Raw genomic sequence first — 17,943 nt, forward strand, 5'->3', positions numbered from 1 at the left:
AAAATGCTGTTGCTATGTGAGTAGGATGAATTAATGAAAGAAAGAAAAGAAATGAAATGGCGATGATGACAGCTAAAACCGGCATGACCCATGAGTAGTGTGAAGTGTGGTCAGGTCATGAAGCTCTATGGCCATCGCATAAATGATGGAAAGGACACCACTATAGCTCTATTACCTGTATGTTTTTTTGTATATTTATAAAGTAGTAGTAGTAGACTAGTAGTAATAATAAATTGATATAGGGAAAGTATGAGGAGTCAATGGAATATTTATACAATGTGTATAATAGAGGTTTAGAGAGTATTAGAGATATAATCATTAGTGTTACCCTTTTTCATCAGTTGAAACTCTTAGAATGAGTGGTATCAATACATAATATTAGAGCGCTAAATTTAAAAGGTCAAGAGTTCGATCATTGGTGAGCCCTAAAATTAGTTTAATTTTTTGGGAAGATGTTTATTATCACTAGTACTCGAATGGTTATTCTAGATAGTATGAAGAATGTTCATTTTGTAACTCAATAATCCATTGTACACATTATACAAATTGCAAAAAGCCAATGCCGACTTGAAGCGCGATTTTAAGCTTTGCAAAGTGTTTCTTTCATTTTGTAACTCAATAATCCATTGTACATATTATACAAATTGCAAAAAGCCAATGCCGACTTGAAGCGCGATTTTAGGCTTTGCAAAGTGTTTCTGAATAGCAATAAACAAGTAATTAATTAGTCAACATTATACTTAATTTAAGTTAGTTGAATAATCGATTTATTTATTCTTTTAAATAAATAGCAAAAATTTAAATTTTATCTTAACAATTTATTGACTCAACAAATTTTTAAATAGAATTCAAATTCATAACATATTAGTTTTAGTCTGTCGAATTAAAAAATACTATAAACAACAAAAAAAAACTAATTAGAATTATGACAATAGAATTAGAAATTATGTTATGTGCATCAAGAAGCTGAGAATTATTTATAAAATAAACAATTAGTTAATTATATACCCTTTTCGTTTTTTAAATTAACAAAATTGTTGCTCTGCATTGCTCCTTTTAATTAATTAGGTTGGTCACAACAAGAAGAAGATATGCTCTACTTTGGGAAAAGAACACTTCTCTCGTCCTAAATTTTACAATAATTAGGATAACCAGACAAGAGTTATTGGTAGCAGCTTTCGGGTAAAAGGATTTTCAGTTGTCCACTTATGTTTGCTGTTGGATTTTTTATTTTTTGGGTTTAACTAAGATGTTAAAATTTTTTACTACTAGTAAACTAAACCTTTTTTTTCCCCTTCTATTTGTTGGGTGTCCTTTTCCTTTTAGCTTGATATCTTTGTTTTATTGAAGGTCGAGTTTATTAGTATAGAAATTTTTTCTTAAAATACATTATATTATATATATCACATTTGTTATTATCACAACATATTTAATAAATAAAAAGATAATATACTAGCATATATTAAAGTAGATATATCAAACTACAATTTGAAAAAGATCAAATATGTTATTGCCAACAACAAAAATTAACTCATAATCAATAAACAAAAATTTTGTACATACATTTAAAATTTATATTGACTTATTATTAACTAATTTTATTGTTTTTTATTAGGTGAATGTCATACATTTATCAAAAGAGAGGTGTAAAAACCAAAAAGAGTGGGAGAAGAGGGGGCGGAATTAGTAATTTCAACCTTTTTATATATGCAAGAAGATGATGTAAATAACGTACTTTGAGTTCAATCGAATAGGTAAACAAAAATACTCCATTGACATTAAATAGTTATAACATATTTGTTATTATATATTTATTTTATATTTTTTAATTAAAATAATAATCTCAAGGATAATAAATTTGTCATACAATAAAATAATAAAATGGGTTATATATAGTTAAATAACTATATTATAATTAGAGTTAATAGTCATTTTCGTCCCTGAAAGATACCTCGATTTCCATTTTCGTCCCCGAAAGTCAAAATTAATCAAAAGCCTCCTCGAAAGATACCTGACTTGATCACGTTCGTCCTTCCGTTATCTCCGCAGTTGAGATGGCAAACGTCCGCTTACGTGGTCCGTTAACTGCCAAGGTGGCAAAGAACCAAAACGACGTCGTTTTGGTAGATGCCTACTGGCGTTGAAACGTCGCCGTTTTATCTTCAAAAGGGGGTAAGTTTCCGAATTTCGATCACAAACAACTGTTCATCAATGGATTCCTTCTCCCAAAAACCTAAACCCAGAAACTCTCACTACCCAGAAGTAATCGATTCCAACCTCGAAGCCAATTCATCCTTCCAAAAACCTAATCATCAACAGCAGAGTTCTCTCTACCCTTCCTTTGACGTTGATGACCTCAGCGACCTTGTCCGAACCCTATTTCCCCGAAATGACACCAGAAGCAGCGATGGCAGTGTTCATTCGCCGTCTGCTCCACCGGCCGCTACCAAGGAGGTCCTCATTAGGATCCCCGACGCCATCCTCAACCTCGTCGACACCCACTACAGCGTCGAGCTCGCTTCCGACGACTTCTCCATCATCCGCCTCCGGCAGGGTGACAGCGCCGTCGCCGTTTACGCCTGCGTTGCCGACAAGATCCAATGGCCCCTCGCCAAGGACGAAACTGCCGTCAAGGTCGACGACTCTCACTACTTTTTCTCCTTCCGACCTCCCAAGGGCTCCGAATCCAATTCCGATTCCGACGAAGAAGATCAGCGTAGCCGCGGGTAAGATAAGAACGGTTCCGATCTGCTGAGCTATGGGTTGACGATTGCGTCAAAGGGGCAATAGGGTTCCACTTCCCCATTCTTCTGCTACTCTCTCTTCATCTTTCTCTCTTTCCATCTCTCACTCTTCACTCTTCAAACCCAGGTACCCCTTTTTTTTAGTTAGTTCATATCTGGATTAATAATGCAATTTAATGAAACTAGTTAACTGCATATTGGAAGTGATATGTGCTATTGTGTTGAAAAGAAAATTGAGTGCCTGTATTTCTTGTCACTTATTGTGGGTTGCTTCACCAAATATGCTTTAGAAGTGGCACAGGCTTAATATAGTTGTAACTTTCATAGGTACTTGAAGGCTTGGATCCTGTTAAGAAAAGACCTGAAATATATATTGGAAGCATTGGCCCGCGTGGGTTGCATCATAGTTTTGTGGTGTATTTTATCTGACTGAACCAGAGTGCATCTTAGGTTTATGAAATTTTGGATAATACTGATTTTGCTGTACATAGTATACTGATTTTGCTTTCTATATTAATCAAGAACTATGCTATGATATTGTGCATATGGAATTACTAAAATTTGCGGTACATCTTTTTCAATGTTTTTAGCTCTTGAAGCTTCTACTGTAATAAGTAATTCCATTTTGAAAAGTTAAATCTGACTTTTGAGCTATTTGAGCTACTTTTACTATCTGTTGGGTGATTTTGAGCTTTTAACTATACATACTAATTTCACTCGTGGAATGCAGATTCCTACCGACTTACATTTAGTTACAAAAAAAATCGGCTTTGGGGAAAAAATAAAAAAAAAATTATATAAGGACTAATTTGATTATTTTTTAAAATTTTAGGGATGAAAATGATTTACATATGAACTTTTAAGGACTATTTTGATTAAAAATAACTTTTTCACATATCAAGTGTCACTGACCTGACACATGGCATCACCCACCACGTCATCATGTGCCACGTGGCACTTAACGTGACACGTCATCATCCAACTGACGGAAGGACTAACGTGACCAAGTCGTGTATCTTTCGAGGACGATTTCGATTAACTTTATCTTTCGAGGACCAAAATGGAGATCGGGGTATCTTTCAGGGACGATTTTAAATATTAACTCATTATAATTATATAATTAAAAAATTTTTAATAATTAATTTTAATGTACATATAATACAATTTATAACTAAATTAACATAGTTGTATGTTTTATAGTATATATAATCTAGTTCTACTAGGTAGACAATAGAAGGTGCAAACAATGTAAATAACGAGTTGCATTTCAAGCCCACTAAAATAAAAAAATATTCCACCCCATTTACACCCACCACAATTGTACTCTAGTATATCTCATCTTCTGCAGTTCCACCTTCCTCTCCTTTGTCTGTGTATCATTTAATTGTTATATAGTAAATTTTTAAAAGGTATAATTAATTTACTATTTTCTAAAATGATTAAATAATACAAAACAAAAAATATAATTTTTTTTTTCTTTTAAATTATCTGTTCTGTGAAATGGTTTATTTATAAATAGCCGGCCTCTTAAAACTTGAGAAGAAAAATTAATATTTTTTATGCATATAGACAATTTCAAGATGTCAAATTACACACCTTAAAAATTTAAACTGAATTATGAATAAATCAAAATTTAGGGTAATGGTTATTTGTATTTTTTGGATGGCAATAATTAAATAGACATGGTAATTAAACAGTTTCATGAGTCATTCACTCATTCTCATCAGAGAGACAAGAAGATGTGGCCTTCTATATCTATCTAACTAGCTATTGGTATTTGTATTCATGATGATATGTCTGAACATTGTTGGTACCACAAAATGGACCACAAATTTAACAACTTTGACGTTGATCACAAAAATAGATCCGTCATATTTAATTCGATTATCAAGATTTTTTTTTTTAATTTGTTCATGCATGATTGTGATGGTAATTTTGCAGATGTTTTGGGGAGTTTCGTATATTAAGGAAATGTTTGTGTGTGTAAAAATTTTTAAACAAAAAGTAAGTTTGAATTTGGTGTAAATACTAAATAGTAGGAGTATATATCTCACTGACTCACTGTATTGTGGAGCGAAAAATTTTGTCCGGATCTGAAAACTAATTAAAGTGACACTTAATTTCTATTATTTAAAATTTTTTGTAATTAAAATGTATACTTATTTTCAGAAATGTAACATAGACAATATTAATCTTTTTAAAAATTTAATTTTAATAATGTATTTTTGTTTATTTGTAAAGTTTGATTTAGTAAAATTTTGACATTTTACAAGTTGTAGCAAATATGTTTAATAAATTAAAATAAAAGTAATTTTTAATAAACCAAATTATAAAAATTTTATTTGGTAAAATTTTGTTTAATATTTAAAATTACTTTAAATATAACAGACATCAATTTAATAAATAGTAAAAATAAATATAGATATTCATCAATATAACATTGGACTTTTTAATTAAAAAAAAAAAGCCAATTTTACAACAAAAAAAAATCTTCATAAAATACTTTCAAAATTTTCCCTAATTTTTTAAAATTAAAAACATAAATACATGATTTTTTTTTAATTATTAAATACAAAGTAATAAAACACAAATTTCTCTTAAAATAAACATTCCTAAAGTAGACCTAAATGTACGAATGGAAACTTATTTCTTGTAAACAAGGCCTTAGCAGCGACTCTTAAGAAACCAGTCGCAAACTACATACATGTGTATGTGTGTGTATATATATAGTAATAGATCATAATCTGATAAAACAAAACATACCATAAAAGATATAAATATCATGCCATCAATGCAAGGCATGGTTCATCTCACTTTAGAAACTAAAATCAAACTTGGCCTACTTTCGCCATATCATATTGAAAAATCATTGATAGGTTTCATTATTACAATTAAGTTCACAACCATATCATGTAAATAGAAAAATTATGCAGCGCACACATACAGTACCCATATCCACATATCCAGTACTCAGATATACTTGAAGTTCAGCTGCTTAATCATCAGTTGAAAAGATTGTTTTCCAAAATTAATCAAGTAGCTAGTGACGGTCACTTACCCAAATATAATTAATCCGATAAAAAATTATAACCATATTATTTAAAAATAATTAACCAAAATTAAATTTAAAAAATCGATTAACCAAAATAAAAACCAAATTTAAAAAACCCTTAATTTCAGTTAATCCCTTTGGACTTCAGCATTCAACCCTTAACCTCAACCTTACGCCTCTTCCATCTCTCTTTACACCGCCGTCAACAACTCTTTTTCTCTGCCTCCCACCGGACCTTGTCGAAAACTCGAAATCCTCTTCTCTCCTTCACTTTGATTCGCGCCTCTATCTAACTATGTGTGCAACACGTTACCTGCGTGTTGAACAGATTTGTGTTACGTGTCCAACACATTGGTTGCGTACTAAGTCAGCATGTTGGGAATTGATCATCTCAATTGTTAAAAAAAATTGAGAGTGTAAAGTATGATCACTAACTCTTTATTATTTTTTCTCTCATATTTATATTTGGTCTCACTTATAAAATTAATAGTGTGAGATCACACTTTACTCTCTTAATTATTAAAAAAAATTGAGAGGATCCATTTCCTCAGCACGTTACCTACGTATTGTACTTGCATTGCCTGCAACGTTCACTCACTTTATATACACCAAAAACTTTATTTTCAGGTAAAACACACTTCTAAACTCCATATTAAAATTATTTAGTCAATAGTTAATAGTCGAACTAATAAATATTAGCACATACATGTTGTCTGTTGATAATCCACCTGCCATGCATATTTGCCAGTGAGGTTCAAAAATAGGAAAAGCTGCAAGCCAGCCAGCTGTAGACTTCTGTGCAGACCCAACCTTTATTATTTATTAGCCATTAATAAAAAAGAAAATGAAGCTAAATTGGAAATATAAATTGACAAATATTAACTATTAATACAAGAGACCTAATTAAGGAGAATTATATATATTCATGAAGTTTATATTTTCTTTTATTCCTATTTATATTTTACCTGCAAAGTCAATAATATTTTCACTGGGAGTGTAGGCTGGATTTTGAAGAAGAGGATTGAGTTCAAAAGAATTTGGTATGACCAAACCTATATAAGGCCCTTCTTCGTTGATTCTTGTTATTTCTTCTTGCAATTGAGAAGTCAAAGCACAACTAACTAATGCATTTTGGGCATTGAATAACATAAATAATGCCCCAATAAACATGCATGAGCATAACACTCTCCTACCCATCTTAAATTCTTTATTGATCCACAACACTCACAAAAAGAGCACAACATGAGAATTGAACTACTCAATTATCGGTTTTTATAGGGAAGAAAAAGTTTAGCTGAATATAATATAAATTATTTTTTATTGATTGTTTAAAAATTAACCTTTCACGTTGTCATTTAATTAATCCAGTATTTGATTATTTTAATTTAAAAATTATAAAGCTATAAATATATAGCTTTTGCTCTATTTTCTCCCTTATTTAATTAGGGTAAGGTAGGTGAGGTTATTTGCAATCCAATATGTTTATTTGCACTCATTATTAATTGATAATCATTATAATTCCCTAAATCATCCTCGTCTAAATCAATTAATTTACTAAAATAAATATTTTAAAATATTTTTTTTTTGTCTAGCTCGCACTCGGATTCAATATTGCTGCCAATATTTTCATAGTTCCAATATAAAAGTGATGAGTAAACACCATTTTATTTATTTATTTTTTGTTTATAATTATATATTAATTCAAAACTTGTAAAAAATAATAACAAATATTGTGACAAACGTCAACCGATATATAAGTTACAATGAATGTTTCACATCAAGAATGATAATAAAAAAAATCCCAATAAATTTAATAACCAATAATCAACAAAAACAAAATAAAATTATATAATTATGACCATAATAACATATGTGCTTGTAAAATGAGTTTAAACTTTTATACATTATTGAAAAATATTTAAATATTTTACTAATAATGATGTAATGAAATCAAATCAATCGTGTTCTTGACATACTTTCTTAATTTCTAATATAAAGATGGTTAGTATCGATTCAAAAAGTTAAAAAAAATGGTTAGTAGCTGCTAATCAAGTAAGCATTACTAAGTACGGCCTACAGGGAGCGTCAGAATAAAATAACATATTGCCTACTCTTTTGTCTCTTTATTTGACATGGTACTAGAAAAATTCTATAATAAAAGAAAATTGATGTGTTCAATTCCACGTTTATCTCGATGCTTAATCATGGTTTACTACAATGATCAATTTGAATGTTTAAATTTAAGTGAGAAATTTATTTCAAAAGGCTAATTAAGGAAGAGAATTTTATTATTTTGGATTAATAAACGTGGTTTTTTTAGATCATTTTATTTTGACTTAAATAAAATTTTGGTTCTTCGAAAATCATTTTTTTTATTTTGGTTTCTATAACTTTTATTTTTATTTTAACCTACTAAAATTAAAATTTTTATAGATTGCCGCTTTGATAAGCTGATGATGGCTCACCAATTAACTAATCAGACACAAGTTCTTCTTGGGGACAAATTTCTCCTTTTGCACCTCATCTGCCATGATTTGTTCCTTAGTTGGAGAAAAAATCCACGCGGATCGGATTATTTGAGGTGCATATTGAAAGAGAATTGAATTTGATTGGACAATACGTGGTTGATAAACAAAGTTTAATTTTAGCCAATTATTTTTGTTTTTTTTTTTTTGGCAAATAGTCAAAACTGCATCTAAATTTAAATTTTACTAAGAGGTATACTAGAAATAAGAAATTGTTAAAAAAAAAAAAAAGAACAATATGCTTGTTTTGTTTTTTTAGGACATTCAAAAAGTAAAGAAATAATTATCAAATTTGAGAGGAGATATGACTCCAAAGGATGAATTGGATAATTTTTTTAAGATTTCACTATTGAACAAAAATTCAATGTTGTCAATTGTTCTTTCTTCTTTGATATTGCATGAGTTTGAATCTTATTGAACTAGATATTAGAAATTGATGAAAAAAGAATAAGATATTTTTTTTGTATTTCATAACTAATCAATTAAGTAGCAATTGTAGACTATCAAGAAAAGAATATTTATTATCAACTATGTTAAGTATATATTAAAATTAGCTACCAATATAAAATATATATTAAAATATAAAATACACATTAAAAATAAGTTAAACAACATATATATTTATATATAGTAGCTAATTTTAAGGTACCTAACATTTTTCATTTATTATTTGATTCATATCCCGGCATAAGAAGTACAATCAGAACAATACTCGAAATAAAAATCCATAAAAAAACCACCAATATTGAGATTGAATAAAACAAAATTATATCCAAATCATCGGATTCTTTTCTTCGTTCGAGAATTCCACCTTCTTTTATTCTGTCTCGAACAATAACCAAGACCAATTCAATAATGTTTTTTGAATCTCTAATAAAAATAAAAAATAATCCATTTATAATTTTTTATTACTTGAATTAATCGATCTTCCAATTGAAAATAATGATAACAAAATGCATATCGATAAACCATATGCAAATTGTATACTAAATTCGCTAATATGACAATACATAAGTATTTAACCTGTTATATTAATACTTAATAAAGCAAACTAATTACAAAGATCAAAATAAATTTTTTAGAAGAAAAAAATTTATTAATAAAAAAGTATTTTATAAAAATAAAATATTTTTTTATTTTTTTTTGTTTTTTTCAGTATTCCTCAACCCAACAAGCCAATAACTAATCTGATGGGGTACGGAACTCCATTTAAGAATTTACAGTTGACCAATGGATTGCTGTATGCACAAAACAGTATTCCAATTCCTGACACTTGCTTAAACAGACTAATGAACTAACCACTAGACCCAACTTACTTTTTATTTTTTTAACTTTGAAAAAGTATATCAATTCGTGGGCTTACATGTGCAGTGATGGACTATTGTGGGAGAATATGATTGGCATGAAAGATTAGAAAAACATTTTGGGCTTCGGCTGTCAAGAGTTTATAAAGCAGGTCAACAAACTGCTATAAGAATGCAAAGACAAAAAGAGGGTACTATAAGAATGCAATACCAAAAACAAAAGTACAATAAGAATTTACAAAAACGACAAAAATAAAAGTATAATAAGAATTTCATCCCAAACAATAAGAAACTAAGAATGCAATCACATGGGTGTGCGTGATAGTTCATCACCTGATTCCTTAAACAAAAACTAACGAGTTTAAATTTCACCTTGGACATGAAAAAGAAAAACATCTCGTGACGTACTCATTCAATCTTTTTATCTTGAATTATGGACATTGTTTCTAATCACATAATCCCTTTCGAAATTTTACTGTTAGCCTTTGAATACACTTGCATGCAAATTTCAGCCATGTCATTTCATATGATAAGATTATAAGGAAAGCAAACCAATTCTTACAAGCCTGGTGGCTTAAACAGAGGAACTGCATTGAAAAAGCCATCTACATCGATTGGCAGTTCAAGAGCACGCTTAAGGACAGCTGGAGTTGATGTCTGACCCTTCCAAGGGCTGAACCATGGACCTCCTCCTACTTCTAAAGCTGCCATGTTACTCGAAACATCCAGTATCAACTGACATTTACAAAACATTCGTGAGAATCTTCGAAAAACAATGAACAAGAACGAACTCATGTGTGATTAGTATAGACAGAGTAAGAACTAAGAAGACACCTTTCCCTTGCTGCCGTCGTATCTTCGTTCCCAAATTTGTAACTTTAGAATTCCGAAACATGTATCTTTACACGCTGGGGCAAGGCCAGCTTCCATTGTTGGAGCGCGTAATGTGGTACCGGGATCATCTGTTCTTGCTTCTAATTCAACCTGCCAAACTAGAATTTTAGAATATGCTGATTCTATCCATCGCCAAGATAAGGACGACCATCTAGATACTTAGTTTTACTGGGACTTAAGTTCAATTTAAGTTGCAAAAAGCAACCCCCACTAGCTACGGTTGAAAGATAGAAATACTATACGCACACAAAAAATCAGTCACCAAATTAGCCACCACGTATAAATACATGTTTTATTTAAGATATTTTCAATGTGTATTTTGTATTTTAACATATATTTTATACAGGTGGAGGTGGTTGATTTGGTGTGTACACCTTAAAAACTATTTATTAGTAAAGGGATTCAAATTTCAGTTTATTGTCATAATGGAAAAGGGCCCTGTTAAGGAAGTAGAAGAGATAAGTTTGTATTGAAAATGTAAAAACTTTGAACCATTCAATACTTTGGATGAAGTGAAAGTTAAACTTCAAACTTAATTTCCGTTTTAATACTGCGTACATATAGGCTAAGCCGCTAAGCATAGACACATTCGTGGTCAAGGCACATAGTATCGTTTGATTCATACAACAAAACCCACCTAGTAGAATAAGACTCTGTTGTTGTTAATACGCCTACAGTATGTATAGTGCGTCTGTGTAGCATTGCCCTTAACCATCATCGAATAATAAAATGTAATTAGAGAGATATAAATACCACATGTCTGCCATTGTCTGCTGACATAAACCAATAACCCCACGGATTAACTTCCCAGTTAACAACACCATTCCATGGCACAAATTCATAAAAGATTCCAGCATAATGAACTCCAATCTGCATCATATTGAAAGTTGCAGCATAGAATATATTAATATATTATCAACATTAGAGGGGGGCATCTGAAAGAAGGTCAATAACAAAAAATCATGTATGAAATTTTTTAGCAACATGACTTAAAATGAAAGGATTAAAGGAATAACAATATATCATCAAAACTACATATTAGAATATGTAAAAAGAAGTTTCAGCGCAATTAAACCACATTGTAAAAAGCATTTACATTAGACCTAATGTTCGTCATGTTAAATGATGTCTGAAATACAAGCTGGTTGGAAATCTGACTCCCTCAGTATTTTCATCCTTGTGCACAAGTTTATGAAAAATAAAGATTAAAACTAACATGTTTCATTCTAATAACACAAGGAAGGAGAACAATCAAATATCTGGGTATTACAAAAAGTTGGAGTAAATATAATTACAAGAGCCACATGATGCAGTACAAAGTTACCAGTGCAGCATTTTCATAAGTCTCTGTTATTCCAGGAATTTGCCTCAAACCACCAGCAGCTGTAAGTGCAATTTCTCCACTACCACCTTCAAAGACATTACATTGAACCTGCAACATTGAAAACTTAAGATGAATAAATATAAACTTTTCCAAATAATGGTGGTAATAACATGCAACCAGACATAATTGTGTTGCATAAAGAGCCGAATAATTAATATCTTAATGAACAATACAAGATCATCTTTGACGAAGATTTTATTTTTTACCCAAAACCATCTTCTTGGGAATCCTCCACCCCAATTCTTTTCTGAATAAGATGGGGCATTATTAAACTCAATCCTCTCGCCATCCCACTCTATCCAACCTGAGATTCAATATTCATATAAAGTAAATTCAAGATGGCATAAATGTTAAATTTACAAACAAGAGTAACTAAATTTCAAAGCAGAAATGTTATTCACAGATGACTATCGAACATGATGCTGTCAATCTAGTCTCAGCACAAACATAAAATGTAAATGACATCATTTTCTCTTTTCCTTTACAGAATCACACTGTGGCTCTAGCAACAATTACATCCTTTCATCACTACGATATAGTTGATGTTTAGTATTTTATAGGTAGAAAAAGACTATATATGTCAATCAATTTGGCAAATGACATTAGTAGTTTAGAACCATAATAGACTCATAAATTTGCCAAACCAAATTATCATGTTTCATTCAGCCTATAAAACAAATGAAGAGTACTAGATCACGATATAAATTAACAAGTGAATAGTTAATAGTCGAACTAGTAAGTATTAGCACATGCCTGTTGATAATCCACCCGCCATGCATATTTGCCAGTGAGGTTCAAAAACAGGAAAAGCTGCAAGCCAGCCAGCTGTAGACTTCTGTGCAGACCCAACATCGCCCCAACCATAAACAGGGCGTGTACTATATTCCCAACGAGCTGTCTCCACTGTTTCTACATAATTTGACCTATAATTAAAGTTTGTGTCAAGTATGAAATATAACATGAGAGACAATGTAAAAAGAGCAATTTCACCCCTACCTTCTATCATCACGAATGAAACCTTGATGCCAAAGCGGGGTAACTTGAAAACCTTGCAGCACTTTATTATCAAATTCCTAAACAAGGGACCAAGTAGGAAGCAAAATAAGTGCCAAAAAAAAGAGAGAAAGAAATAAGACATTTTGGCAATGTACACTTGTATCCAACTGATGACATGAGCATCTCAGAATATACACCCCATTTTGAGTTCAATTTTGATGCACTGACGGTGGCATAAAACATTTTATATAATCGTCTATTAACATTCATTCTTTTTGGATAAATCATTAGCGTATTCGAGGTAAAAAGTAGTGATTGGATGCACATGTAAACATGTTTTAACAGTGCATTAAAATTAAATTTATCAATAGACATTTTAGTTATTTAAATATATTCTAAGAGAATCTAGAACACTTAATAATTTTCTAACATTTAGTAATAAAAGGAGTAATAATTTCAACATGGAAGAGACATGTGTAGAAAATCATAAACATTAACAAACCTGAGGGGGAAGCTCCTTGTTTGGAGGTCTCGAATTGTTCTTGGCCACAAAGGTGTTCCCCAGAATCAGTTCATGACGATCTACAACAATCTCAAATCCACATAACACGAACAATCATATAACGAACTTAACAAGAGAATAACAGAAAGCAGAAGGAGACTGACCTCCCCAGAAATTTTGCGATTCCTCTGAGAATTGGCAAATGTACTTGTCATCAGCACCAAGAATTTGCGCCCCGACGCCAGTGAACCTAGGTCCGTACTGTGTCACCTCGAAGGGCGTGAGTTTCCTGGGAAAAGAAGGGCTCTCGACGGAGTACATAAAACAGAAGCTCTGGCGGCGTTCGGGAATGGAGACCTTGAAGTACCATCCCTCAAAGAACTTGCGAGCACTCCCATCAAAATGGTACCTGTAAAGTAAAAACAAAGAAAATCGCAGCAGTAAATAACAGAATTGAAATGATAAAAGAGGGAATATGGAGTAGTGAGTACTAACTGACCCGCTGTGAGGGGTGCGAAGTTGGCGGTTGGGAGGAGTGGGGGAGTAGGTGGCAGGTGGCGTGGGTTGTTGAGATTGGGTTGTTGCAGTGCACATGATAGGATGTGCTTTGGGTGTTGCAAGAAGGTTGTTGAAGAAGGTGGATGCCATAGATGGAATTTGGAATTTGGAAGAAGGATGCTCAAGGGGGAAACTGGAAAGTGTTGGGAGTTGGACATCTTTAACAGGACTCACGCGGTAGGGGTGTACAATAAATCTAAAATCAAAACTAAAATTTAAAAAATCTCTAATTTCAGTTAATCCTAAGACTGTACACATAGTTATAGTTAATTTAATTAACTAAGTTAATTTTACATGACAATATCGGGTATTAACTTATTAGAAAATTTAAAAATCGATTTTTAATCAATTATAAAAATAAAAATTAATTTAAAAAATAACCGATTTAAAAAACCGATTTTAGAATAAAAAACGGTTTTTACACCGAAAAATCAGTTTTTACACAAAATCAATTTTTTACATAGAAAAACCGGTTATTTTTACACCGAATAAATCAATTAATGCTTTCTTGAGACTTTAGCCATGTCACATCAAATTAGCCATACATGTAGAGTAATGAGATTCAGATACTGTAATTTAAGATTTTAACCATCTAATAAAGAAAACAAATAAAGTCATCAACTCAAACAAAAATAATGAAGAGTTTTGTTTCATCAAATTCCATTTTATGGAAGTTTATTGAGGTTCATGCATGCGGATCAATTCACTTCATTTTTTGGGATTTATTATTAAGGTTAGGGATTCCAAATTAAGAACAAAAGGTTCACAAAGACATTCTTGATAACTTAACCAACCATATAACTTCAAAATAAATAATAAAACATGTATATATTCATACTTTAGCCTTCGAAAATAATCTCTTTATTATATATAATAGGAGAACAGTACATGATTCATTATTTGACAAGTGTTTAGCCTCTATAATCGACACATGGCAAAGCAATAAAAGCACATATGTGAATAAAGCAATTAAGCGGGAGTTTGATTCAACTTTAAATTCAAAACGCAAAGAGAAGACTAAAAAAATGATTAAATGCAAAGACAAGATGAGAGACTGAGCAGCAAGTCTTGGTAGAGGGAGTAGTTGGCACTGACAAGGAAAAGACTTCCTCTAGCAACTTTGTAGAGATGAAGAAAACGACGGTGAAAAAAGAAAGGTCAATGGAAGAAGGAGAAGAGGGTGGCGAGGATGACAGTGACGGTCACAGAGAAGGAAGCTAAGTCTACAGAGAAAAGAAGAGGAATGAGGCGACGGCGGTGATGGAGTCTTCCGTTGCTGTTCGATCCGCAGAGCTACGTCCTCCGCAAGACGGTGTCGCAGCCATTTATTCGCCGATGGGTGCTGCGGATGAAGAATGGTTAGTTCTCTCGCTCGGACGTTGGTGCACAAATTGTGAATCACAATTTTCACAACTCGTACCACTGACCAGCAAGTGCACTGGGTCGTCCAAGTAATACCTCACGTGAGTAAGGGTCGAATCCCACGGAGATTGTTGGTTTGAAGCAATCTATGGTTACCTTGTAAATCTTAGTCAGGAAGTCAATTGTGTTTATCAGTTGAATTGCAAATAAACAATAGAGCATGGATTAAAGGTTACTTGTTATGCAGTAGTGGAGAATATGTTGGAGTTTTGGAGATGCTTTGTCTTCTGAATCTCTGCTTTCTTCTGTCTTCTTGTTCACGCACGCACGTCCTCCTATGGCAAGCTGTGTGTTGGTGGATCACCGTTGTCAATGGCTACCTTCCATCCTTCCAGTGAAAACTACGCTCGCGCGCTCTGTCACAGCACGGCTAATCACCGGTTGGTTCTCGATCCGGTTGGAATAGGATTTACTATCCTTTTGCGTCTGTCACTAACGCCCAGCCTTCAGGAGTTTGAAGCTCGTCACAGTCATTCAATCCTTGAATCCTACTCAGAATACCACATACAAGGTTTAGACTTTCCGGATTCTCATGAATGCCGCCATCAGTTCTAGCTTATACCACGGAGATTCTGATTAAGGAATCTAAGAGATACTCATTCAATCGGATATAGAACGGAGGTGGTTGTCGGGCACACGTTCGTGGTTTGAGGAAGGTGATGAATGTCACAGGTCATCACCTTCATCACAGTTAAGCGCGAATGAACATCTTAGATAGGAACAAGCGTGTTTGAATGGAAAACAGAAATACTTGCATTAATTCATCGAGACACAGCAGAGCTCCTCACCCCCAACAATGGGGTTTAGAGACTCATGCCGTCAGAGAATACAAAGTTTTGATCTAAAATGTTATGAGGTACAAAATAAGTCTCTAAAAGTTGTTTAAATACTAAACTAGTAGCCTAGGTTTACACAAATGAGTAAACTATGATGGATGATGCAGAGGCCCACTTCTGGGGCCCATTTGGTGTGTGCTGGGGCTGAGAATTAAGCAATCCATGTGCAGAGGCCATTTGTGGAGTTGAACGCCAGTTTTTGTGCCAGTTTGGGCGTTCAACTCCAGCTTTTGATCCTTTTCTGGCGCTGGACGCCAAAATTGGGTAGAGAACTGGCGTTGAACGCCATTTTACGTCATTTATCCTTGTGCAAAGTATGAACTATTATATATTGCTGGAAAGCCCTGGATGTCTACTTTCCAACGCAATTGGAAGCATGCCATTTCGAGTTCTGTAGCTCCAGAAAATCCATTTTGAGTGCAGGGAGGTCAGAATCCAACAGCATCAGCAGTCCTTTTTCAGCCTAAATCAGATTTTTGCTCAACTCCTTCAATTTCAGCTAGAAAAATACCTGAAATTACAGAAAAACACACAACTCATAGTAAAGTCCAGAAATATGAATTTTTCCTAAAAACTAATGGAAATAAACTAAAAACTAACTAAAACATACTAAAAACTATATGAAATTAACCCCAAAAAGCGTATAAAATATCCGCTCATCACAACACCAAACTTAAACTGTTGCTTGTCCTCAAGCAACTAGACAAATAAAATAGAAGACTAATAGGTTGAGAAGCAATAATATCTCAGAGTTTTTTGCATGAAGCTCAGATTCTAATTAGATGAGCGGGGCTAGTAGCTTTTTGCTTCCGAACAGTTTTGGCATCTCACTTTATCCATTGAAGCTCAGAGTGATTGGCATCTATAGGAACTCAAAATTCAGATAGTGCTATTGATTCTCCTAGTTCAGTATGTTGATTCTTGAACACAGCTACTTTATGAGTCTTGGCCGTGGCCCTAAGCACTTTGTTTTCCAATATTACCACTGGATACATAAATGCCACAGACACATAATTGGGTGAACCTTTTTAGATTGTGACTCAGCTTTGCTAAAGTCCCCAATTAGAGGTGTCCAGAGTTCTTAAGCACACTCTTCTTTTTTGCTTTGGACCTTGACTTTAACCGCTCAGTCTCAAGTTTTCACTTGACACCTTCACGCCACAAGCACATGGTTAGGGACAGCTTGGTTTAGCCGCTTAGGCCAGGATTTTATTCCCTTAGGCCCTCCTATCCACTGATGCTCAAAGCCTTGGGATCCTTTTTATTACCATTGCCTTTTGGTTTTAAGAGCTTTGGCTTTTTCTGCTTGCTTTCTCTCTCTTTTTTTTTTTTTCTGCAAGCTTTGTTCTTTGCTGCTTTTTCTTGCTTCAAGAATCATTTTTATGATTTTTCAGATTATCAATAACATGTCTCATGTTCATCATTCTTTCAAGAGCCAACATATTTAACAGTCTTAAACAAAAAATTCAAAAGACATATGCACTGTTCAAGCATTCATTCAGAAGACAGAAAGCATTGCCACCACATTTAACCAATTAGAATTTCTTTTATTAAACTCGAAATTTTATTGCTTCTTATTCAAAAGATCTACTATTTTATTCATGTTTAATGATGATGAGAAAAATAAACTATAGCTTAATTGGAGATAAAATCAAATAGATACTAATTACTATTATATGACTTCTAAGGTAAACTTTTTATGAGGACACTGTCACAGAGTTAAGGC

At 32.7% G+C, this 17,943-nt stretch overlaps 1 protein-coding gene and 1 pseudogene across 2 annotated transcripts; one reads left to right on the forward strand and one right to left on the reverse strand.

Annotated features, from left to right (window-relative positions):
• The first annotated feature begins 2,066 nt into the window (after nucleotides 1-2,066).
• On the forward strand, nucleotides 2,067-3,287 carry LOC107623140 (protein EARLY-RESPONSIVE TO DEHYDRATION 7, chloroplastic pseudogene; annotated as a pseudogene). The gene is made up of 2 exons (XR_015880282.1): nucleotides 2,067-2,871; nucleotides 3,072-3,287. The product of XR_015880282.1 is annotated as a protein EARLY-RESPONSIVE TO DEHYDRATION 7, chloroplastic pseudogene (transcript).
• A 6,743-nt stretch (nucleotides 3,288-10,030) lies between these two features.
• Nucleotides 10,031-14,128, reverse strand: LOC107623139 (tocopherol cyclase, chloroplastic). Its single transcript, XM_016325297.3, has 10 exons — nucleotides 13,901-14,128; nucleotides 13,566-13,810; nucleotides 13,402-13,481; nucleotides 12,900-12,976; nucleotides 12,657-12,826; nucleotides 12,110-12,207; nucleotides 11,844-11,951; nucleotides 11,273-11,389; nucleotides 10,460-10,609; nucleotides 10,031-10,360 (listed from the first exon to the last, which is right to left on the reverse strand). Exons 1-10 carry the CDS (start codon nucleotides 14,047-14,049, stop codon nucleotides 10,184-10,186), a joined length of 1,371 nt encoding a protein of 456 aa, XP_016180783.1. The 5' UTR covers nucleotides 14,050-14,128; the 3' UTR covers nucleotides 10,031-10,183.
• Nucleotides 14,129-17,943: the final 3,815 nt, after the last annotated feature.

The sequence above is a fragment of the Arachis ipaensis genome, chromosome B10, assembly GCF_059453495.1.
Source record: "Arachis ipaensis isolate K30076 ecotype BB chromosome B10, ASM5945349v1, whole genome shotgun sequence".
NCBI lineage: Eukaryota > Viridiplantae > Streptophyta > Magnoliopsida > Fabales > Fabaceae > Arachis > Arachis ipaensis.